General features: G+C 33.1%; 1 protein-coding gene across 1 annotated transcript in view; it reads left to right on the top strand.

Moving 5' to 3' along the window:
* Mdga2 (MAM domain containing glycosylphosphatidylinositol anchor 2) overlaps positions 1 to 12243 on the top strand; it is an 839948-nt gene extending 827705 nt beyond the window's left edge. Inside the window, exons 17-18 of the mRNA XM_063247142.1 lie at positions 9988 to 10017; positions 11679 to 12243. Coding sequence (XP_063103212.1) covers positions 9988 to 10017; positions 11679 to 11710 — 62 coding nt within the window. The 3' untranslated portion in view covers positions 11711 to 12243. The remainder of the gene's footprint in view (positions 1 to 9987; positions 10018 to 11678) is intronic.
* Positions 12244 to 13092: the final 849 nt, after the last annotated feature.

Below are 13092 nucleotides of genomic sequence, written 5' to 3'. Positions count from 1 at the left end.
ACAGAAATATATCCATCTGAATTCTCTCCTTTACTTTGACAGAGGTTGGTTTTAACTTATTGTAAGTACCAAGGAACTATATTCCTTTTAGAAGTTTATTGCAATAGTTAAATCAGCATCAGATTCGCCTTGTTAAAACAAGGATTCCTGGATTAGACTCCTTGAGATTTTCATTCAGTATATCTATGATGGGGCCTGAAACCAATCTTGTAACAAGTTCTCCGATGCTGCTGATGTTGCTGACTGGGGATTATGCTTAAAGAGTCATTGCTCTGAAATGATGCCTATCTTTAGCTTAAATGATGCTACCAGGATCTATGCTGCCTTATAAAAGGGAGTTTCAGAATTAAAACAGACCCATCTTGCCCCACCGGTAGAGTTCAAATGTGTTCCATCTTTCTCCAACCTAAACCTTGGTCTCAGGGGTGCTGTTGTGCTGTCAGTACTATTATGGGGGCACCAGTCATGTGGATGCAATATCTTTGAGAGGCTGGAGAATTTTCATTCTCTATAATGTAATTAGAGATCTTTGTTTTTCAGTTTGTGGGAAAGTCTCCTAGTACCAGAAGTGATTTTTAATCAATAGAAGTTCTTATAAAGAATATCTGATGTTAGATGTAGTGGTAATCGTGACACAAATTGAAAGTTCAGCAATGAAATACTCTTAAAATAAGAAGCAAAGAGAATTGGCTTTTATTGATGTTATTTTAACCAGCTGAATAATTAACAGCTTCAAATAATGTGAGACTAGCATGTATGAATATATTCAAAATACATAACAAATAAGTATTTCAAAATTGTAGAGTAAAAATATCTCCTCTCTCACTCATCTCTTAAGGGTTAAGAAAATAAAGTTATAGACAAACTCTGAACAAAGCCAGAGATTGCTAATACCAGTTCTTAAAGTTTTTACATGAACCATTCTTATTATTAAATGACATAGTTATATTCTTTTAACCCATGAATTGTGAATTAAAGTATACATATTTTGTTTTCAGTTGTGAGAGAAGAAATCCTCTAGAAATACAGAAATTAAGACTGAAGAAGAAGAAGAATGATTTTTAAACTTGGCTACAGAAAAATAAACTAGTTAGAAAAAAATCTCCATCTCATGGCAGCACTTAATAACAACCACACTGAATCTCTAAAGATGGGACCAAAACATCTTTTGGTTTTTTTTTTTTTTTTTAAAATAAATCTCTTCAGGTGTTTCAGGTATGTGCTAATATGGGTAACAATATGAGCAAGGTCTTTTTTTCTTTTCTTTAAAATTTACTTCAAACTTCTTGGGATATTTGTACTAAAATAATAAACTTTAAGAGGCATCGCTAATTATATAATGTTTCATTTTTAGGTAGTAAAATTAACAAAGTTAATCCTGAAATCATTGGTTTTAGGACTTCCATCCTTTCCTTGTTTTCTTGAAATATCTCTCTTATATAGGGTTCCATTTTTCATGCTTTTACTCTTAGTCCAAAAAAAAATTAAGTGTAAATTTGCAGAAATAATTCATAAAAATTAAATTGTGCCCCATTGCCAGTTAGTAGCATGATGAAAACTCGCTTTGTCACGCTAGGACCATGAATAATTCCTCTGTCCAGCATTTTCACGCTATATGCATGATTCATTCTTTAGTCATTTAGAAGTTTAGTTATCAGATAAACTATTACAGCAGCACATCTCTTGTGAGCAAGTAAAGGGTCAACAATAGCTGTTATGGCTTTTATCTTGATATCCCTCAAAGCCTCATGTGTACCGTAGGTGGTGCTTCTGAGAGATGGCTGGATTATAAGTATGTGATCCTAGATTAGTAATGTGATAATTGGATTAGTTCACTGATTGGTTCCATAAGTCCTGGATATGTATAGTGGGAAGGCCCTCCTGGGGTATGGATAGCACCAACAATAGGCTTGTAGCCTGGATGGAGTAAAAGGGAAAAAAGAAGAAAGACTTCCACTGCTCCTTGCTCATCCTGCCATAGACTGTTTCTCCTCTTCCATGTCTTTCTGCCATGTCACACCCCTGCCTTGAAGTCAGCCCACTATGGATTAAAACCTCAACAAATTGTGAGCTAAAATAAAGCTTTCCTCCTTTAATGTGTGGGTGTATCTTGTCAGAGCAACAAGAAAGTCACTAAGACAACAGCCTAACACTAGTTAATAAAAGCTTATATCTTTTACCTTATTCTACCTCATCATGTATACATTGTATCAGGTTATCACAAGAAGATTAGCACAATAGGGCATTTTGAGAGTGTAAGAATCCACATTCTTATAACTGTTATCACTATATGCTGTATAATAGTTTTATTTTTATTGTTGCTATTTTTAATGTATCATACTTAACTTATATATCTAGTGTTTTTGTAGGCAGGTTTGCATAGTTTATCATAATCAGTAGATCGATACATCCACTGGAATGTACTTGCTCAAAACTTCTTTTAATTTTCCATAAAGTGACTAACACCATTATGTTGGGGCTACTGACTTTTTAAGAAATTAAAACCTCTCAATTCCTGTACCGATAAAAAAAAGAAGAAAAAAAGTTAAGAAATTAAAACCTTGCATATTTAAAAACACTTAACTGGCCAATCAGCTCCAATTATCAAGTACCTACAAATTTTTAAACACAATTTCTAAAATCATATAGTTTTCATTAATATGTTTCTATAATGGAAAAGTTAACACTTGGGAATTAGAAATATATTTTTTCACTAAGACATTACACTATCAATTTTTCAACCATTTGTGAAAGTTACTGTATGGTATAGTAATGATGAGAAAGTCACGAATGTTAATAACTGCTTTTGAAGATAACTGAAACTGATTTTCTAATCCCAAAACATTTTTCTGCTCCTACAAGTCACTAAAAGTGTTATTTTACACATTATGTAACAAGTATTTGTTAAAATTTTATGTAGGCACCATGCCAAGCATTATGGAATATTAAAAGTTAAGGTATACACATTGTTTCCTTTCAGTTAAACAAAAATATCTGGGAAGTGTTTTTATTTATCAAGTCTTGTAAATTGAAAGAAATTGTTTTTCACTTCTATGAATGGAATTATTTTTTTCTAGAATCGTTTTTGGTGCCCATTTTTTGATGAACAAAAAGGCCTTCAGAATGCATACTTGCAAATCATTACAATTTGCATATTTCCTTATATAAAGATTGATGTTTATCTGATTAGATAAAATGACTGTCTTAATTACTTTTTACTCATCACTGAGCCAAAATATCTGATGCACAAAGTTGGGAAAGGAAAGGTTAATTTTTTACAGTTTTTTGGAGGTTTCAGGCGATACTCAGTTGGCTCCAAGGCAGGGTGATATGGTGGGGCCGCAGTTCATGATGGCTGCAAACAGCAAGGCAGAAACAAATGAGAGAGAGAGAGAGAGAGAGAGAGAGAGAGAGAGAGAGAGAGAGAGAGAGATGCACCTTCTTCCTGCTATTACCTTGTATGCTCATTCCACCCTTACGTGGGTGTAGCACTGACACCATCAATCGATGCTCTAGACAATGAACCAATCACCAAAGCATAATAAAAATGCATGAGGCTTGGGGGCCACTGACATAAACCATGACATTCCACCCTGGGCCCCCAGGACTCATGTACATCTTTTATACAAAAGACATTTAATCCATCTCCAAGAGTTGCCAAAGTCTGAACAGTTTCAGCATCACTGAAAAGCACAAGTCCCAAGTCTCCCCCAAGATCTTTGGCAAACTCTTAACTGTAACCCCCTGTACAAATGAAACCAGATTAAACATTTCTGAAGTTAAAAGGCACAACATTACCATTCCAAAAGTTACAAACAGGGGAACATAAAGCATTGGAAACAAAGCAAGTCCAACATCCAGCAAGGCGAACATTAAGTACTAGAGTTTCATGCTCAGCATTTGAAATAATTTGGTTGTAAACTCCAAAAGGCTTGAGTGATTCCACTCCCACAGCACTTCCAGGGATTTCAGCTCCTGAAGTTTCTCTCTTAGACCCTCTGTGCTTGCTTTTTGTAGCTTTCCTTGGATGATCTCCGTACCTGGCTTTTCCAAACTTCTGGATTTTCCAATGCACCTTTGGCTTCACTGTTACATCTTTAAAAATTGCCCTATCAGAGGCACACTGCTTGGCTTCCCAGACCCTTTGCAATCAAAGTGGAAGCCATCTTATCCTCAGAATTTTTGCATTTTCCTTGCACCTAAAATCAGCACCATGTGGATACCACCACAGTTTGCTGCCACCTGGAGGAGTAACCAGGCTTTTTTCTCTCTGAGTTGTAGGGTGGATTGCCTAGATTGTTTGGTTCTGTGAACCTGATTGTGAAGAAAAGCTTCTCTATGTTGCCACCATTCTGAAACCTCATGTTCTGAGGTTTCATCGCCATTCTGGAACATGGTGCTGTACAACTTTCTCCTCTGGGAAAATTCTTTCATTTTTGCAGTTTTGAGTCTGCAATGGGTAGAGATCTGCTGCTTCCTGGGATGCCCCAGGGCCATCTTTCTTATCTCAATGTTTCTCCTCTGCAATCAAAGTCTCAACTCTGTCTTTACAATCCATATCTTTCCTGGAATTTTCCTTCTGGCCAAATTCACAGTATTGTATATTATCCTGTTGGGCTCTTTGCTCTTAATTTGTAACATAAAGCTGGCTAAAAGTCCCCAACAATAGCCATGCCACAGCCTCAACATTTGACTGCTTTGAAATTTCCTTTGCAAGATTAATCAGTCCATTGCCCTTAGTTTCAATCTCAAGCAAAGTCTCTGGCATGAGCAAATTGCAGACAAACTTTCTGCCAAGCCATAACAACATCATGGAGAGTCCAACAACCAATGCAGTCCTTCTTCCCAGCAGAAACCTCCCAAGCCTAGTCTCTAGCATCAGGCTTTCTATCAGCCTTCTGGTCCCCCTGCACTCTGACCAGAATCTCCTCTACAGAGCAGCCTAAGCTGCTCCAGCTCTATTCATCCAGGTGACATGTCCAAATCTTTCCAAACTCTCCCCACAAGCTGATTCCAAAGCCTCTCAAAAAACATGGTCAGGTATAGTCACAGCAAATGACCCCTTTCCTTGGTACCAAATTCTGTCTTAGTTACTTTTTACTCATCACTGAGACAAAATACCTGATGCCCAAAGTTGGGAAAGGAAAGATTTATTTCTTACAGTTTTTGGAGGCTTCAGTCCATACTCAGTTGGCTCCAAGGCAGGGTGGCATGGCAGGGCCACAGCTCATGCCAGTTGTAAACAGCAAGTCAGAAACCAGCAAGAGAGAGAGAGACACACCTTCTTCCTGCCATTACTTTGTATGCTGGCCCCATTCCTAGGTGAGTGTAGCACTGACACCATCAATCCAAGCTCTATATAATGAACCAATCACAAATGCATAATGCAAATGCATGAGACTGGGGGCCACTGACATAAACCATGACAATGGTCAAATAGGTCATAGCATCCTCCTTATAGCATCCTCCTCCAGTTCAAAACTTCTAAGTAATAATTCACTGTTAAACTCATAAATTCATAACCACATGCTAGAATGCCTATAAAGTCAGTAAATTAAATGGACACGAGTCATAGGATTGGGGATCTGTGGAAACTTACACTCATATGTTGCTGAATGAGAATATGATTATCTTGTTGCTAGGTACTTTTAATAAATCAGTAGTAATACAGAGATCCCAGAAGAAACTGACTAATTTGTAAAATAAATTGGACTTCAATCAAAAGTCATAGAAAGACTAGATTAAGATGAATATTGAGTTTATAATACTTGCTTGGGAGGTGATAAGAACTTGGAACTGAGATGTAGCTGTAAATATGGAAAACCATAAACAGCTTAGGGGATAGGCTTGATGATAAAATTCAAAGGTAACAACTTGAAAAGGTGTGATGAGTTAGTATTATCTTTCTATTGTCTTTATCGTAGCCCCCAATATAGGTATTTATTGTAATCCTTGATTTTTATTTAAGGGATGAGAATACAAGAAATTTTAAAGTTTGGGGCATAATGAACAATTTTGGCAATCTGGAGAAGCCTGTGGTCCTCTTCTCAGAATATTAACTTTTAAAATGAATGAAATAGATTAAAAGAAATTTAAAGAGAAAAACCTTATTTTTAAATAACAGCATGCAATAAACATACAGCTGTACTTCATTTTTGTCAATTAAATTGTGGTGACCACAAAATTATAGAAAGTGTAAAATAATGGTGATTTGATATGAAAGCATTATTTTTATTATTTATGGGGTCACAAGCACTATTTTTATTGCTTGAGATTATTTTCTAAATTGTTATAGAGATAATACAAATCTGTCCTCATCTAATGAATGTGAATTAATTTTTTTTTTTTTACTGAAAAAAGGATGTGTTTGAAAAGTGTGATACCATTAGATGAGGACAGATTTGTATGGTATTAGTTTCATAACCTACTAACATATCTATTATATAACTTTGAGTATATAAGCATTATGACCTTGGATTATTTCTTACTTCAGGGAGGAAGTGGCGGTCAAGTTTTTTTTTTATCTGTGAAAGGTATTTTAATAAAACTCAGAAAATCAGTAGTTTAATGAACAAAATCAACTTTTAATTCTGTGGTAGTTTATATGAATTCATTATCCTTACAATTAGTTAATAGTGAAACTTGAAATTTCATCTCACATAACTGAAAGTACAGGTAAGAAAGTTTATTGTAAAATCATTTATATAAATATGACTTCATAATTTATTGACTTAATATTTGTTTCCAATTAACATAGCCTAAGATGATAGTCACAGCCAAGTATCCATTTACTTATTAATTATTTTTTAAGTCTTTAAAAACCTATTTCATTTATCCACCCTTTTCTTCATTTATGCATTTGGTTTTTTGAAACAGGATCTGAGCTGGTCTTTAACCTACAATCCCCCTAGTTTAGCCTCCCATATGGAAGGATTACCAACCTACCTCATTTTTAGTCATTTTTTGAAAAATACATATTCAATGAACACTCAGAACACACCTGTTTAGTCAAATGCTGTAAGTCATTAAGGAAACATATATTTTGCTATGTTCTTTCAATGTTTTCATTCCCTGTTTCATATGATGATTCAAATTTCTAAGTTATCATTCTTACTATGATTTATCAATTTCTTTTTTTTTTTTAAAGATGATCTAGCCTTAAGAATGTAATGTTGTAATTCACAGCAATATAAGGGGCCATGCATGTACACTAGTAACATATGCATATAGGAAAGTTATAAAATCAAGCTTCTATCAAATTTCTAGTCATAATACAGGTACAATTTGAACAATTCTTAGATTCCTGAATTGAAGACATTGTTCGTTGCCCCAAAACATAAGGAATCAGAGATTAGTGATCTCTAATGCTGAGAATTTCCTTAGGAGGCACAATGCATTTAATGGAGTGTGGCAGCAGAAACGTAGATAGACATAGAGTAAATCATCTTTTAAGTGAATCTAGGAGCACATTCCCCTGCCTGAAAGTTGCTAAACACTGGTATAAGTGCTGTATATACTGAAATTATTGGACACTTTTTCATATTACAAAAATGGCTTAATGTGATACTGCTATAAAAGCAGAAATAACCATTAAGAGGCATTTCTGATAATGTTTATTTTAATGGAAAAATAAGAAGGTAAAGCAATAAAGAGCAACTTTCAAAATATTTTGATATTTTGATGACAAAAACTTTCACCAGATTCTTGGGCAAAACTGAATCTCACTGAACTGCTTGTGTGACAGTACAGACCATACAGTTTATAGTTTAAGATGGGATGGCAGTGAAGTCCTTCTGATAACATCAAAAGTAAGCCTTGTCCCAGGAGGCATCACAAGATTTGTATTGCAGTACACTTTTGATATGATGAACAAAGTTTATAGAAGTCTTTATATATCACAATATGACAAACTATATTAGTTGTGCTACATATTGGAGAATTGTTTTAAATGTTAGAATGCATTAAATCCAGTCATTAACTTTCAGGTCTGTGAAAGAACAATTGATCATAAAGAATACAGATAGCTGTATATTTGCTTCAATATGCTCTAAAATTTCCAACAATTATTTCAGGAAATGCTATGTACAAAACACAGCACTGTTCTGAGCATTACTATCACATGCCTTATAATGTTTGAAAGGAGTGGAATCTCTGATAATCTGCAATGGTGATATTGCTAGTGTGATGAATGTCAGTCCCAAAAAATTCAAGTTTGTGAAATTTGTCTCCTCTGCCCCTCCTTACTTCATTTTATTTTCCTTTATTTCTTTCAGGGGTCTCTGCATTTCTCCATTCAGATTTATCCCAAATTACATGTGCATGTAAAGTGTTTATCGCCTGAATAGAAACTGTTATGAGTTTCTACTTGCTTTATATTTATAGTATTGAACTATCAACATTTTTAGAGAGGTTATTTTCATGAAAGGACTCTTTTCCGTAGTGGAATCTCAGCCTCTTCTCCCTAGAGTCCTTCCCTTCTTATGGGTCTAAAATAGAATTTTTGTTACAATCTGCGACAGTACAGTATTTTATATTTGAATCACTCTTCCCATTATGAAAATTTTCTCATTATGTAGAATATATTTTGCCTGTAATCTTCCAACTAGAAAAGAAGTTCTAGTGTACATACTTCATGTAGTGCCATCTCATTATTTTCCCCAAATTTAAAATGCCCTCACATGTGTTTTCTTAAATGTGTTTGGTGCATTAATAAATAAAAGTATATTTCAGATGGTATAAACATAATTTATTTTGTAATGTGCTTACATTACCCAAGAAAGAAAAGTACATGAAGTAATTTATGTGTAGAAAGGATAGACCAATAAGTCAATTGACAGTGAAAGAGTCAGTTTAACTCAGAATTTTATTGGGTGTTCCACTGCTTTCCAACTCATTCTGTTTCTCTTGTCAAACTGCCAATATAATTTTTAGATATTACACCCAGGAACTTATTAGTCCTCATTTGTCATTGTTTTATTAATGAATATACAAACTACATGTTTATACTGACTAGTAACTCACATATTAATAATGATACTACATTTATCACTTTCAGGTAAAGGAGACCCACACTAGTGTTATAACTTGTGTCTAGATGTTCTCTCAAAGCCTCATGCAGTCATAGAGCGTTGTTAATTGTAGGTTTTGAGAGGGGGTTGGATCTACAGTGCATTGACTGATTGGGTTCAGTTTTGGCTATGATTAAGGGTGTTAAAACCTCTCTGGGTTAGGTAGCCTGCATACAATGTAAGGAACAGAAAGAGCCTTGTTTCTCTTCCTTGTTGCTTTTGCTGCCTTTCATCTGCCATGAACTGTTGCTTCTTTGCCATGTACCACCCTCCCTGGAAGCCAGCAGATTAAAGAATGAAACTTCTACAAACTATAAACCAAATAAACCTTTCCTTCCTAACTTTGAGTATCAGGTACTTTGTCTCAACAATGAACAAAAAAAGTAAGATAATAAGTGAGTCAGAAATATTCAATTAGGGCTTTAATTGAATTTATGGTGAATTTTATAAAATACAGAACAAGTTTCCTTTTACTACCTAAGGCATTACATAACGCTAAGTTCTCTTGTATTTTGCATGTGTGTTTATGTGAACTATACATACTACTAGCAGTTATTCTTGTAAATAAAACAAGGAAATGTCTACACTTCATTTTAGGAATCCAATTTAAAGAATCTATCATGATCAGTGACTGGTTTGTCATGTGGTTAAGAGAAGTGAAAATTTAAGAAGTTTGAACCATTAAGTCATTTCAACGATATTTATCTAGAGTTGGGGTAACTGCTTCATGTTTAATTTCTGAATTATTAGTCATATGTAAAACATCAAATTTGGCATTTCTGATTTTAATTTCATTTTAAGTAATCGCTATTGCTAGTTGATGCTCACTCTAGTGAAAAATGATTCTGTTTTATAAATATCATTCTATTTACTATGGCTTTTTAATTTTTATGTGTTTATTTATTTATTTTTGATGTAGGGATCGAACTGACAACCTCATGCCTGACAGGTAGGTGCTTATATCACTGAGCTAAATCCCTGGCTCACTCTGGCTTTTATTGTGCCTTTAAAATCTTTTTCCAATGTAGGAATTTGGTCTAGATTTAAGGTTATATTTTATTGAAAATATATTTATTTCAGTGAAAAAGTCGTGGTAACAAGTATTTTTCAGCATATTTTCAATTCTTTCAGTTATAATACTATTAGTTTACAAATAGGTATATCTCATTATGTACACTTTGAAATAAATCAGAATCTGCCACAACATTCATAAACTAACTGTATTTCTAGTAATGAAATTCTTCTTAAGTAGAAAAGTTTTATGAGTTAATATTTAAGTTTTAAGAGTTATTTATTTTGTAGATGTGTCATTGATTAATCTCATAATAGCTAAACTTGCTTAAATAATGATATATTTCAGATTATGAAATATTTATATGATCACTCTACAGAGTGACTTTTAAAAACAATCAACTTGAACTTGAACACAGAAATTTTATCATAAATAAATGTGTAGTGTTGTACCATTTAAATCAATAATTTAATTTCTATGAGAAATATAAATTTATTAGTATCCTCTAATTTTAATTGATAAAATACTATACTTCTGATTTGTGCTTTACAAACTGTTGTTTGGTCAAAATCATTTTAATGTGAAGTAAATTACCAGAAGAATGAATGTTTGGGGAAACTCAAGAACTTCAAGTAGCAAATTAGCTGAACTAGGTATCAGTATTAAGAAACAGAAAAAATGGAAAAGTTGGACTATTTAGATAAAATTTTTATAAGGACAGTTTATTGAAATATACTTATATGTGCATAATATATTTAAAACAGTTGATCAAATATATTAATAGATATCACAAGTGAGGCAGGAAATTTTTAAAAAATACATTTTCTTTTTGAACCCAAAACTTTTTTCATTCATTTTTTTCCAGTGTTTTCAATTAACATTTTACTTTGAATAATTTTATACAAATGTCACAAAGATATTAGAGATATACCTTCTCCCAGTTTCACTTTATTAACTAATGTAACCATTATGTATTTATCAAAATTACAGAATGAATGTTTTTACCATCCAATTAACTATTTTACAGTCTGTGTGGATTATGCATTGTTCCACTATGGTCCTTTATTTCCAATCCAGGATATCATATTTTCTTTAGTTATTTAGTCTCCTTTTGCATAACTGCTGTTTCCCATATCTTTCATAAAATCCTTATTTTTGAATAATAGCAGCAATCAGTAGAATGTGCCTCAATTTGACTTCATCTAATGTTTTTGATGAGCAGACTGAAATGCTAGATTCCTAGAAAGAATACTACAGAGACTTCTCAAAGTCCCCTGCAAGGGTTAAATAATAAAAGTAAACACAAGTACTTATTGATGCTCATCCTTTGATTATTTGATTATGGTGGTATCTTCTACATTGCTCTGCCATACAGTTAAGACAGTCTCTTTTTATTAATTCTTGCTTAGAAGTGAGTCCAACCAAAATCCAAATTCGCCATTCTCATAGAAATAGTATCTAGATATAGTACTTGGAATTATCAGTGATCTATCTCCTCTCATTTTTTTTTGACATGTTAATGTCAACATGAAATTATGGGTGTTTATTTCATCTTTGTGTGTTATAATTAAGTATAACAGTTTTTCTTTTGTTTCCAGATTTGATCATTTTGGTAGGTTTCAACATTTAAAAATGAAACAAAAACAAAGACATAGGTCAGGAAAGGATTTTCTAAACAAAACTTCAATCAATCAAAAAAATAGCAGCAAAAGTCACTAAGTGGGATTGTATCAAACTAAAAAGCTTCTCTGAAACAAAAGAATCAACCAGTAGAGTGAAGAGACAACCTACAAAATAGAGAAGACATTTTTGCTGGCTACTCCTCAGACCGAGGACTAATATCTAGAATACACAAAGAACTCAAAAAACCTAAACCACCTAAATTAAAGAAGCACTCAAAAAACGGACTAGAGAAATGAACAGACACTTTACAGAAGAAAAAAATATGAAGGTCAAGAAATCCATGAAAATATGTTCAATAGAGAAATGGAAAATAAGGCAATTTTAGGTTTCTGTCTGACTTTGGAAAGAATGACAATCATTAGCAAGGCAAACTTTAACAAATGCTGGTGAGGATGTGGTGAGAATGGAACCCTCCTACTTTGCTCCTGGGAAAGCAAACTAGTCCAGTCCTTATGGAAATCAGCATGGAGATTTCTCAACAATTTGAAATTATACATTCCTACTGCCCAGACACATTCATTCCCTGGGATATGAAAAACTTTGATATTTTAATCCTATATTGTTATTTTCATTTATGACCTGATTATCTAAAATAATTTTGTAACAAATGAGGAAAAGGTGAATGATTCTTTACTGGTATTTACAGATTTTGAATAGTATGTTAGTTTTTGTCATCTGCAAATGTTAAGCATTTTTGGATCTTTTAATATCAGTATGAGTTAAATATCATAAATACATTTGATGAGTATAATTCCATACTATATCACATACTAATTAAATTGCAGATTATCCCATATATCACCACTAGTAGCCTCTTTATCCTTTCAACAAGAGCACAATGATTATTGAATATATTTGAGAAATTATTTGTCAAATTTATGTAATCCTTACTTTATATTACACAACTCTTGTTTTAGGCCACAGAAAATATTGTCTAAAGAAGCTTTTATTTCTTTTGTAAGAAGAATAATTTAAGGCTGCAAGCTCAGTGTTTAAAATATTGGATTAGTAATGTCTCTAGACCTTTGTATATAGATTATTTATAATATATATGCATGCATGGATAATATATATAAAGATAGGACGCCTGTGAATTCACACTATTAGGTTCAATTCAAATTCAAAGTTACAGGATTTTATTTCTTTTCATTATATTTTTACCGTCTTTGTGCCATACCTACCTCAGAGATTTCTGATTCCCACAGTATATGTTAAATAGAATTAAAGAGGTATACACATAATCATTTGCTGTATGTTATTTTATAAATGGGGTGAAAAAAGCAGTTCATATTTGCCTGTATACTGAGATTTTGAAGAGGCCTGAGTTTA

This window comes from Cavia porcellus, unplaced genomic scaffold, assembly GCF_034190915.1.
Source record: "Cavia porcellus strain 051 isolate PalLab524CR breed Dunkin Hartley unplaced genomic scaffold, mCavPor4.1 scaffold_1, whole genome shotgun sequence".
Classification (NCBI taxonomy): Eukaryota; Metazoa; Chordata; class Mammalia; order Rodentia; family Caviidae; genus Cavia; species Cavia porcellus.
Note: the sequence above shows the minus strand (reverse complement) of the source record. Positions and strands in the feature narration are given on the sequence as shown.